This window comes from Pundamilia nyererei, unplaced genomic scaffold (assembly GCF_000239375.1).
Source record: "Pundamilia nyererei isolate P.nyererei 1_Seehausen unplaced genomic scaffold, PunNye1.0 scaffold00017, whole genome shotgun sequence".
In the NCBI taxonomy this organism is placed as follows: Eukaryota; Metazoa; Chordata; class Actinopteri; order Cichliformes; family Cichlidae; genus Pundamilia; species Pundamilia nyererei.
Window position 1 is genome coordinate 2025127 of NW_005187418.1, and position 11949 is coordinate 2037075.

At 39.0% G+C, this 11949-nt stretch overlaps 2 protein-coding genes across 2 annotated transcripts in view; one reads left to right on the plus strand and one right to left on the minus strand.

The window, feature by feature from the left end:
* calcoco2 (calcium binding and coiled-coil domain 2) overlaps positions 1 to 1234 on the minus strand; it is a 16041-nt gene extending 14807 nt beyond the window's left edge. Inside the window, exons 1-2 of the mRNA XM_005725788.1 lie at positions 1185 to 1234; positions 482 to 541 (exon numbers count right to left, since the gene is read on the minus strand). The gene's annotated coding sequence lies outside the window, so the exon portion shown is untranslated. The remainder of the gene's footprint in view (positions 1 to 481; positions 542 to 1184) is intronic.
* ttll6 (tubulin tyrosine ligase-like family, member 6) overlaps positions 488 to 11949 on the plus strand; it is a gene marked incomplete at its 3' end in the record, with an annotated part of 19109 nt that continues 7647 nt past the window's right edge. Inside the window, exons 1-10 of the mRNA XM_013908947.1 lie at positions 488 to 752; positions 1157 to 1308; positions 4857 to 5034; positions 7361 to 7398; positions 8219 to 8337; positions 9513 to 9643; positions 10019 to 10175; positions 10265 to 10408; positions 10706 to 10791; positions 10881 to 11106. Coding sequence (XP_013764401.1) covers positions 4886 to 5034; positions 7361 to 7398; positions 8219 to 8337; positions 9513 to 9643; positions 10019 to 10175; positions 10265 to 10408; positions 10706 to 10791; positions 10881 to 11106 — 1050 coding nt within the window. The remainder of the gene's footprint in view (positions 753 to 1156; positions 1309 to 4856; positions 5035 to 7360; positions 7399 to 8218; positions 8338 to 9512; positions 9644 to 10018; positions 10176 to 10264; positions 10409 to 10705; positions 10792 to 10880; positions 11107 to 11949) is intronic.

Here is an 11949-nt window from a genome sequence, read left to right on the forward strand (position 1 = left end):
TTTTTTTTTTTTTTTTAGTGGCGGAAACGGGCTTCCATAAATAAAAGATGGAACTTAGAAAGAAGTGACTGGCTTTTTTTATTTGATTTTCAGATTGTTCCAGAGACTCTTACTCTCATTTAATACATAGGTCAAATCCAGCCCAGTGGATGGACATTGGTTTTTACTGAACGTTGTGTGGGTTATTGCTAGTTTTGCAGGCCCTTTTACTGACAAACTGAAGTAATATGTTTCTGATAAGGAATCGCCCTAAAGCTTTTCATTGTGATAACAGCAGGCTGACTGAATATGGAAAAACTCTTTATCCTTTTTGTATTGTAAATGTATGGGCCATAATTTATGTATATGTATTTCTTTGGTTTTATTGATCCACTAAAATTGGTTCCATGTGGCAAACAAACAAACAAGCAGCTCATCACCCCTGCATTAAACTATAATTTCCCATGAGGCTCACACACACACACACATATCAGTTAAATACCTTGAACAGCATGTGCAGTCACGACTCGTCAGTTCAGTCGCTTGAAGCTTAGCAGTAGATCTTTAAAGCATCATAACAAAGGCAGGACATAGATAAGTGAGTGTGGAAGGGAGTAAGATGTCAGCTGATTATTAATTAATGTTGATTGACTGATTAATCAAGGCGTCTGATCAGTGCCAGCTTGTAGCCTCACCAGATTTTGTGCTACTCTGTCACCTCATCATTATTGTCCAGGCCCGTTATGTCTAATTAAGACATGTTCAGCAGCAAGGTACAGTGTCGCGTTTCTACTTTTTATTCTTCTTTGCCAAATGTTTGGCCTACATCTTCTCTTCTGTCTTCATGCTCCGGCTGAAGGTGCTTCGTTTCAGCTTGGCCAGGAAGATCGATGTCCAGCCTGTTCACTTACACCACACACTGCTGCAGCTCTTTTCAGCACAGATTTAAATTTAACAAGTCGAGGCGTTGAAAAGCACTTCTCCTATTTCACCGAACAAATGTCAGGGATTATACCTCTCCACTTGCTCCCCACTAAGATCTCTCAATCTTTTCAGGAGGGATTGGGTTTTTTATTTTTTGTCCCCACTGTTTCTAATTGGTCACCAGATCCACTGCTTGAGTCAAACTAAGTAAGTCAATCTGAGCTGATGATACAAATCTGCTTTTTTTTTAAAGGCTCCAGAGGTACAGAGATGTGGCTCACCTGTTTGCTTGTTGAGGAGTGTGGCAGTGTCTTAAGAAGCTCTTGAAGCTGAGATCCGTGATTCAAAGAGGTGTGGACAAAGGGGGAGCAACACCCTCTAATATCGATGACTTCACCAGTGCAGGTAAGTAAGAACTTTATCAAAGGATGATGAGACACTATTGAGCTGTCAGTTTATCAGATACACTAGCATAGAACTGAAAACAGTCAAATGCAACAGGTTTTGAGTGCTAAAAGCCCAAATATTAGTTGTCATTCAACAGAACCACAAACTTCACCTTAGAAATGACAAAAACTCAGCAGATTGTGTCAAGATATGTCCAATCATAATCAGGAAAGGCAAACTGGGGCGGTAGATTGCCACTCTCAAGGCTTCAGGTCTATGTCAGGGTGACGGACAGAATCATATGTCCCTTGGACAATCCTTGGATTCACGATTGCAGTTTTGTCCCAGCCCTATCTCCTCTCAGGGCTGTCTGAGGGCACATAAGAGTTTGCCCAACCCATCTATGTGAGTTTTGTAGGAAAAAACATTCGACCACATGCCTCTTTGTGGGTTGTAGTTTTCGTGAGGTATTCATCCCCTGTTCCACCACAGTAAGAGCTTGGTTTGGATTAAATAAATCAGACTCATTGCTATAGATGTTGGACTTCACCAGGGCTTCCCTTTTTCAACAATTCTGTTCATAATTTTAGGATAGAATAGGTGCAGCCAAAGGTTGGAGGGTCTTGGGGTTTTATACAACGATGTTCTGTTGGTTTCATAGAGCAACAACCTGCAGCTTGTGCTGGGGTGGTTTATGAATTGGCTGGGATGAGAATTAACACCTCCATGTGCTAACAGGATGGAGTGTCCACTACAGGGCTAGAAGGAGTTTATGCTTCCAGTAGAGGAGTTTAAGTATCTCAGGGTTTCGTTCACAAGCGAGAGGAGATGAAAGCAGGAAGCTGACAGATGGAATGACACATTTGCAGTAATACAGATAATGTACTGATCTTATGTAATAGAGAAAAATCAGAACGTGAAAGCAAAGCTGTCGACTTACTGGTCAGTCAAGGTCTGGGTCGACACACGACATAGTGGAGAGATTATGTCTCTCAGCTGGCCAGGGGATTACTTGGTATCCCCTCAGGAGAGCTGGAGGAGGTGGCTAAGGAGAGGCAGGTCTGGGTCTTTGTTCAGTCTGCTGCCCTCATGACCTGGATAAGTGCCAAAGTGTCTGAAAATGGATGGATGGCTGGATGGATGCACACGTGAATTATCCCAATACTGCTGAATTAAACTGGGTTAGTTTGAGTTACCGTTCACCACCGAAATCAGTCAAGTGACAGAGTTCCTCTTTGAATCTTTTTGAACTGTTAGCAGTTTGTAGACTTGGATTTATTAGCTTGTGCAAATGATATAGACTTAATTTTGCATTTTTAATTAATTGAACTGAATTGAATTTACTTTATTTAAACAACTTGATACAATTGAGAAAGGGTTTTGCAGCCTGGTGCATGTGTGTATGTGAAAAAATCCATATGAAGTTGTATGTGTTTTTTTTTTTTTCTATGTATACTTTTTCTCATTTGCATTGCATTACACCAGTGTCAAGTTTTAGACAATACAGTGTATCCCCTCTAAACAATGTGCTTAGTGCTGCATAGTTTTAGTAAGTGTTAGCGTGGCATGTCAAAGTTTAGTCTGACATTTAGTCTGATGTTGTGTAGTGATAATTACCAGTTAAAGTCTCACTTTACTGGAGCATGCCATTGTTTGCTGAGGATTGGGGGCACAAAGGTGCTACTTATGTACCTGCTGTTGTTGAACACTGAAGGAGAGCCTTGGAGAAATCCTTCACGGGGCTGTAACTGAATCTGGGCTGAGGTCAGTGGGGTGTTTCAAGCCAGTGTAAAGCTCACAGTTCAGGGTCAGGATTATCCAGATCATTGGATCCGAGTGCTGTTACCTGGCACCGTAACCTCCCACTGTGTGTACCTGTGGTGTCCCTTTTTAATGCCACCAACCTGCAGTATTCTGTCACGATCATTACCAGGAGTTCACTTGAACTCACCTTGACCCTGTAAGACACCAGACAAGAGTCAGAGGCGAACGGCTGAGACGCTGCTGTGACAGTGACTCAGTTTAGGTCAGAATGCAGAAAGATGTTTACAGAAGAACACGTAAATAACCCGAGTTAAGACCTGTACATTGTCTTTGTGTATTTCACACAAAGCCACACTAATAGGATAGAATTATCCACGCTAAATGAATCGTATATTGTATACTGAGGACTAATTATAGACAACAGAGGTGTGTACTATGAACCAAGTTCAACATAGTAAGGCTTTCTATTCATTGGCTTTCTTGACAAAAACCAAGTCAGAGATAAGAGGTTGTCAACAGTTTGTACCCCTCCTGACTGTTTCAAAATTGTGATTAAAGTCATAAAAACGACAATCCTTTTGCTATCAGGATGCGTCAGAACACTCTTCCTTGAAGAGATAAGCTTTTCAGAGTCAGTAAGTTTAAATCACCTCTGATTGTCTGATTTTAGTCTTATATTTTTAATCTTTATGTTTTGTAGTTTGTTTGTTTTTTTTAATATATGTGAATTGACATTTGGCTGTCTGGTTAAGTCTAAACTATCCTGCTTTCCGCTTCCTTCAAAGCAAGTTGTAAACCCCTTTAAATGTACTGCAGGAATAAAGTAAATTATTATTATTATTATTATTATTATTATTATTATTATTATCTTTTTTATTGTTATTTTAGATATAATGAAAAAACATTCAAAATGTTTGCTGATTGCTTTAAATTAGTAGTAGTAGTAAATAATTTTCCTCTAAAAGTGATGTTTCTATGCAGCCTCTTTGCTTTTATTAAATTTCCCCCATATATCTCAGTTCAGGATTCTCTGAGTGCCATGTCTCTCTGCTTATACTTGCAGTGATACCTGCTACTTATATAAAATTACAAATAACTTGTGTGATGTTTATCTGGAAGAGTGTATTGGTGATCATTTCAGTGTGGTCATTTAGTAAAAGTGCTTTTAGGCTCGACAGTTTCCTGTCAAAAAACTTGATGATCAGGGTGATCGAGACAGCGAATGGTGCTTTGTGCTGCCTTTCTACTCCCAGTCGAAGGCAGGATGTTGTTGAGGAGATAAACTGTATAATATAAAAAGATAAATCTGTCACTTCAACAGGGAAAATGGGGAAGGGATACTACTAAAAGACAACATCTGAAGAATGAATAGACTGAGATATTTTCACTGGTGTCCATGTATTGCTTCCTTACACCACTTATGTGTATTTTTAATTTACGTTATAAAAAGCAGTAAAAGTAAAAAAGTGTCACACTTTAGCACTTCTGCTTGGTATTAGGATCATTTCCCCTCACTGTGGCTGTAGTATTACCCACTCCCTGTATCTGTACTGCCACAATAACCCTTGAATGCCGGCCTGTGACAGCACGCTGACAGCCAGAGCACTCACCTGATGAGAGAGATGGAAACAGAAACATGATTCCACGCGTGCACTTACAGCATGTAGTTTGTTCTAATTGATTGAATTTCATTGTGTGGCTGTATGGCACATACCATTCAGAATGAGAGATATGAGTGTTGGAAAATTGATCATTTTTCTGTTTGTGTCACAATTTCATGAAGTTTTTGGCATGCCTTGCAGGTCAGCTGAGCACATGTTTCTCATTCAGGATGGGTCTACCTCTGGACAGCCCAGAAAGAAACACCGACACACATAAATGTGAGCAGTGGGGTGAGGGAGAGGAGAGCAAAAGCCAAACTGAATCTTACAAATGCATGCCGCAACCCGTCAACAAGCAGAGAAGGAAAAGCAAGAAGAGGTACTTTACTGCAAGAGCTCGTCCATTTGTACGATGGCAATTCTGAAAAAGTTTGAACGCTGTATAAAATGTGAATACAAGCAAAATGCAATGTTTTGCAAAGATCATAAACTTGTATTTTATTCACAAAAGAACATGAACTGAGAAAATGTGCCATTTTTTTAAATAAATATATTAGCGCTTTCTGAATTTGATGGCAGCAACATGTCTCAAAAAAGTTGGTAAGGGGCAACAAAAGGCTCAAATATATTCTTAAATTGGTAATCTTTCCAGAATTAAAATATTTATTGAATTTATTGACTATAATTAAAACAAAAGAGAGAAACTATAAATTAAAAATTAATCTAATATGTATACAGATCATAAAATGATACCTTTGAAATGTTGGGTTAATTCTTTTCAAAGTTTTGTTAAGTGGGTGTAACTCACTATTCTGTAAAATTGGCTGCTTTGGCTCCTCCAACCAGACAAAATTCTTTCAAAAGAGTGTGTCCATTATTCAAATTGCACTTCCAACCTTACATGGGTTGATCGTGAACCTATGAGTTTTTAAGATGAGAAAAGTAATAATTAAGAAATGTCAACGTGGTAACTGAAGTTAAATGTTAATTTCCTTATTTTTGTCATGTGTTAATGTGTAGCTGCAGGGTGCAGACTCAGAGGCAGGACTGCACTCAAAACAGCTTTTTAATACAAAAATACCAAAACTCAGACTACACAGGAATTAATTATATGGACAATATATGCACAGGAAGGAAGCAGGGCAGAGAGGAAACACCTGGGCAACACGGGTGAAGAGAATCTAACTGATGAGAGACACATGAGAAAAGGGACTATCAAAATAAGACACGAACCATAACAAACTCAGAGACAGAGGCCCAGACAAGACACACACACACTTGACACAGGAACAGAGTAACAGAACACCGAGACATGACTGAAAGAGGACACAAGACTAATCTGAGAGAACAGACAACCACAGAGCGAGATCACAGATGAGGATAACCCAATATTACAAACTAAACAAAGAAGATAAACAGATACACACTATGACCTTGACATGAAACTGGACACAGACCAAAGGCAAACAAATACAGAGACAAAGACTGACTACTCACAGATACAGAACAAGGGTGACACAAGAGTGAAACTAACACTGATACAGAACTAAGGACCGGAAATATAAATAGCAAAACTTGGAAGTACAAGGAAAGCAACATTAAACTATAAAGACAACATGCCATGGAACAAGAAAAAATCCAAAAATAAACCAAAAAACATAAAACACATCACCTAAAAACCTAGGATGCTAACAGTTTTGAGTGTGGAGTAATTTAGAAGGATGTCACGTGAACTCAATATAAGTATTTGATGCTAAAAAGAAACATTTTATAAGTAATTAGCTTAATTAGCAACAAGTTGTTAACATGATGGGGCTGTAGAGAGAGGCTCACCTCAAAAAAGCGTGGTTATAAATTGTGATACAGATATCAGGATATTGTTACGGTCAAAATCAACATTAGATGCCTGTGTGATCTTTGAGCCCTCAGGTGGCACGGCCTTAAAAACAGGCATGGTTTTGTCATTGAAATACACAGACTACACAGGCTCAGGGACACTTCCAGAAAACACTGTCTGTGAACACAGTTCACCGTATCATCCATGAATGGGATTAATCCATATGCTACCTATGTCCATTTAATTCTGGATCCCTTTTTGTAATCACCCAGCTGTGCTTGAATTAGAATATCCCCAGAAATGTGCTCTTAGATTTCCTTCCATCTTACTTTGTAATTTGAGTTGCAACAGCAAAATAGAGCCCCTAATTGTGCCAGAGTATAATAATCTTTTAATCACAGTAATGTAAGCTCTCCCTTGCTCTTTGCCAGTATAAGAGTTTGAAATCTTATTCTGGGTTTTTCCCTTGCCAACTGTAGCACAATAATAATTTCTCCCATTTACTGAACTGTTTGTCATTTATTTCTGTTGAGAGTGTTTGGAATAGATATAACACGTTTGATATGTTTTCAGTGTTCTATTGTGAATAAAATATGTATTTATGAGATTTGCAAATCATTGCACTCTGTTTTCATTTACATTTTACACAGCATCAACTACTTCAGAACTGGGGTTGTACTTTTGCTGTTATCTCCCTTTGCAGGTATATTAACTGCCAAGCACCCTGTCAGTTATGATTCTATAACTCGTCCTGGAGGCTCTTAAGGTCTCTTTTCTCACTTATCCTCATCGTTCAGGAGAGCAAAACGAGGCACTGTGCAGCACAGCAGATGTCTGTCCCTCTTCTGTCTCTTTTGTCTTTCAGATGACTGTGGATCAACCTCACCAACTGCAAATATGAAAGTGGTACGTCTGCTAGAGATCACTAAATCATATATGTCCAATTTTAAGTTGTTTCTAGCTAGACAAGGCTGAATACAAATACTACAGATGTCAAATAGATAAAAGCATGTGGACAGTGCTTTTTCGATTTGGATCTCTGCTGTAAATCCTTATTTTCATCATATATACAGTATTATAGAGATGTATGATCATATTGAGCGTGGGCAAGTTTCAAATGATGAAGTCACAATGCACTAAAAGCTCACCCTGATTTCATCATTGAGTGTTTAGTGTTTAATGTTTCAGACAGCTCTAAACACTCAGTTTCATATTTTATATTCCTCCTCTCAGCGTGAGCAGGGAAACTTCAAATCTGCTATTTACAAGGGGCAGCCAATCAGAACAATCATGGCTGAAAGGTTTCAGGAAGTTGATTAACTGAGGGGTCACACAAGGCTCGATATAAAATAAATATATAAAATCCCAAATGTGAAGTAATCACATGATTACTTAACAGACTTTGTAAAACACATCAAATTCACACAATACAAAACAAAAAGGTTCAGTAACAGATAAAGCATCTAATAACTGCACAGTAAAATACCACCAATAATCCAGTCCTACTTTTAAAACTGCCAGGAATAAACAAAACAAAACAACAACATCTAAATAATAACGGTAATTTTTATAAAGTTTGTCTCACTCAATGTATTTCATATAAAAAAACAGCTTCTTTTTTTTTACAATACACTTTAAAACACTGTACAAGCAGAGAGGGGCCTCTGGTTGCCTGTGGGAAACAGATGGAGCGCTGTTAAGATGCTAAATGCTTGATTTGTCACAGTGTGGCGAGCTGCTCGTAGATACGGCCTCAGAGAGGCGATGGACGGTGAAGATTGGACGCTGTTCTGGACCGACTGCTCAGTGTCTCTAGACCGTGTTAAGGACATGAAGCGTTACCAGGTAATCAATGCACCTAACTAACCTAACACCTCCATCACTGCCATCATCAGAAAAGATTATTGATGCTTCATTTGATTATTTATTGATTAAATGTGTGATTGTATTTGTGAAGCGGAAAATTCATCAGTTTCTTCAAACTATGACATTTTTCTAAATATCTTTACCAGTGAAATGATGATGTACATGTCCTTTTTCAGTCCATGCTTTCAATTTGCCATCATACTGGGTAATTCGATGCAGTCAGCCTGACTCTCTTTGACCATGAGTAATTTATTAAAGTAGATTTGTTCGAGATCCTATCTATCTATCTATCATACATTAGCTAGCCTACATTAATATTATTTAGGTTTCTCTTGTGTTGTCAAAACACTTCTGGCCTGTTGCAGCATGGATATTACACCACTGGAGTTGTGCGCCGGTGTCTAGCACTGGGACTTTGGTAGCGGTTGTGGGGTGGGAGCTCTGTGTATCAGACTTGTTTAAAAGATGTAACTACTGTGATATCACCCAGTGTTTAGTGAAGTCTTGAGCTGAGTGTTTTTACCATCAACAGCGTGGTGTTTTTAAACCAGATGCTACAAAAAGCCATGGACATCTACGAGCTACTTTGGGTTGTTCCTCTATTTACAGGAGGTCACTCTGCATGTTTGATTTTCTAGATTTTTTTATTTATTCATTTTTTTCTTCCTGGTTGGGTTTTGCGTCTCCGTTTGTTTAAACCCATCCCAAAAAGGTTCACTGAGGTCGCAGAGCGATGAGGCCAAGGACTGTCTTCTCATAGACTTCTGTTCATCTTGAGCTGTTTGCAGTGCGAGTCATCACTCCCTGCTGGCTGTTAGAAATAATGCAGGTTTAAGGCACTTCTGCACAGGGTTCACTATTCAGGCTCTGGAGCTACATCTACTGCATCTGCTACACTGTTAGGTGTGTTCTTCTGGTGCTCAGTTGGGATCGGGGGAATTTGAAGTCTAGATCACAGATGTGGGCTCTTTGCCATGTTCCTCTTGATATTTCTGAGCAATATGTCTGAAAGCAACAGCAACATAAATGCCAGGACCTGAAATTCCAAGCAGAACACTCCATGATCAGTGCTTGTGATTTTAAATTGGTGACTGATTGTTTAATATATATTGTAGGCGACTGTCCTGTAATGCCGTGTAAACATGTCTTTGCAGAAAATAAACCATTTCCCGGGGATGAGCGAGATCTGCCGCAAGGATTCTCTGGCCAGAAACATGAACCGCATGCTGAAGCTCTTTCCCAAAGACTACAACATCTTCCCCAGAACATGGTGCCTTCCTGCAGAGTCAGTCTGCACTTTCCACTCTGTTTTATTTCCTCCCAAAATCGATCTACCACATTTTTGAAAACTACAAAATAAAAATAAGAAAGACAAAAAACCCTCTAGTGCACAAATTCAACAAAACAAACAAAAACAGAAACAGGAGTTTTGTTTTTTTAATTATTATTCTGGCTCTAAATCTTCCACGTATTTTAAAAAGGATCACTAAACCTTTTCAAACACCTCTTATGTATTAATATAATTCTTTCTCATCCAGTGCGTGACGTTAGATCTGTGAGGTTCCCCCCCCCCCCCCCCTAAAACAATGTTGTTAATATTTAGGAATTAAAAAGATAATAGGTTCACTCATCTGTGTTCATCCTCTCTATCTCACTGCAGTTACAGCGACTTCCATGCTTACACCAGGGCCAAAAAACACAAGACGTATATCTGTAAGCCTGACACCGGTTGTCAAGGCAAAGGCATCTTCATCACCAAATCCAGTAAAGACATCAAACCTGGAGAACATATGATCTGCCAGGTTTACATCTCCAGGGTGAGCAAACGGGTGCAACGCATAAAACACCTGCAACAAAATGCACAGTGTATGATGCTTTTTCCGTTCTTTATAAATGACCTCTTCAGCCTTTCATCATTGATGGGTACAAGTTTGACCTGCGTGTCTACGTGCTCGTGACGTCATGTGACCCATTCAGCATTTTCATGTTCAAGGAGGGCCTGGTTCGCTTCTGTACCACAAAGTACAGCGAACCAATGCTCAGCAATGTGGTAAGAACTGTTAAAGATGGACTGACCGGTGCCCGGGCTGACTTCTAGAGACACACTTATTTAGGTCCAGTTAACTCTGCATATATCTCTGGAAGTAAATCTATGGAGAATTTTCAGAATAAAAGCCCCAAGTTAGTGATAGGAATTTGGCAGAATAGTTCAAATGGTCAGTTTATCTGTTTGTTTTTGTTTTTTTATATTTTGTATCATATTTTATTTTATTTTATTTATTGTTGTATACGTGTTCCTGTGAGTTTAATTACTTAAATAAATAGTAACTAGTCTCTCTAACATTAGGATGACGTGTGTATGCATCTCACCAACTATTCCATCAACAAGCACAGCGAGAATTTTGTCCGTGATGAGGATTCTGGGAGCAAACGGTGAATACTGCTCACACTGAAGATGGTGCATGATGCAGTACATCGCCAACGCTCTTTAAAGAATCCGTGTTCATTGTTGTTCCGTTCAGAAAGCTGTCCGCCCTGAACAAGCTCCTGGAGTCCATGAACTACAGCACAGAGAAGATGTGGAGCGACATCGAGGACGTGATCATAAAGACTCTGATCTCGGCCCATCCCATACTCAAGCACAACTACCAAACGTGTTTCCCCAACCACACCACCGGCAGCGCATGCTTTGAGATCCTAGGCTTCGATGTACTGTTGGATCACCGGCTCAAACCCTGGGTGTTGGAGGTGACAGACCAGTTACACAATACTGTAAAACAAGCATATATGTGATTGTTACTCATTCAGCCTCACTTTCTCATGTTCTGGAAAGCCGTATGATTCTTGACTGAAAGGTTAGAAAAACATTATGGTCTATTTTCTCTGTCAGCTATCTCCAGGTCTTTACTGAAGCTTTATTCCATTAACTAAAATATAAGCCTAATGGAAATATTCTGCATGTGTTGTACCAAATATACCATTAATTTGTTGTCTTTGGGTCTTTGGTAGCCTGATTCATGGACATGTTTTAATCCACAAATCAATACAGTCTCTCAAGTAGTCTATTGGGATGCTTTTGGGTTTTTTACTACTCATATTATTTTCTTTAAAAGTCTGTCTTTTGACAAAATAGCCTTTATTTATTTTTAAATAAAGGCTATTAATCCCAGCTTTAATCCCAGCCCATTCTTCAATGGTCTCTCTCCCAAGCTTCTTGAGATTTGTTTGTCTTCTGGAGACAGACCTTGGTCTTAAGTTCACTTCACAGATTTTCAATGTGATTCAAGGCTTTTTTCCAGGCCAGTCAATAACATTCCCTTTGGTCTTCTGAAGGTAGTTCTTTACCAAGATAAGAGCCAGATGAATGCCGGGACACGTATAAATGACACAAACACATCTGATCCCAAACAAATAATAACAGTCAAATTCTGTAATTAAAGAAAAAATAAAAGTTAGGGTATGTTTGCATTTTTGAAACAACAACTGGGTGTGAGGTCAACATTTGCATAGTGCCCTTTATAGATCTTTTAGATCTTGAATTACAAAAAAGTTGGGTAAACATGAATTGGTGAATGGATTAAGTTAGCTTGA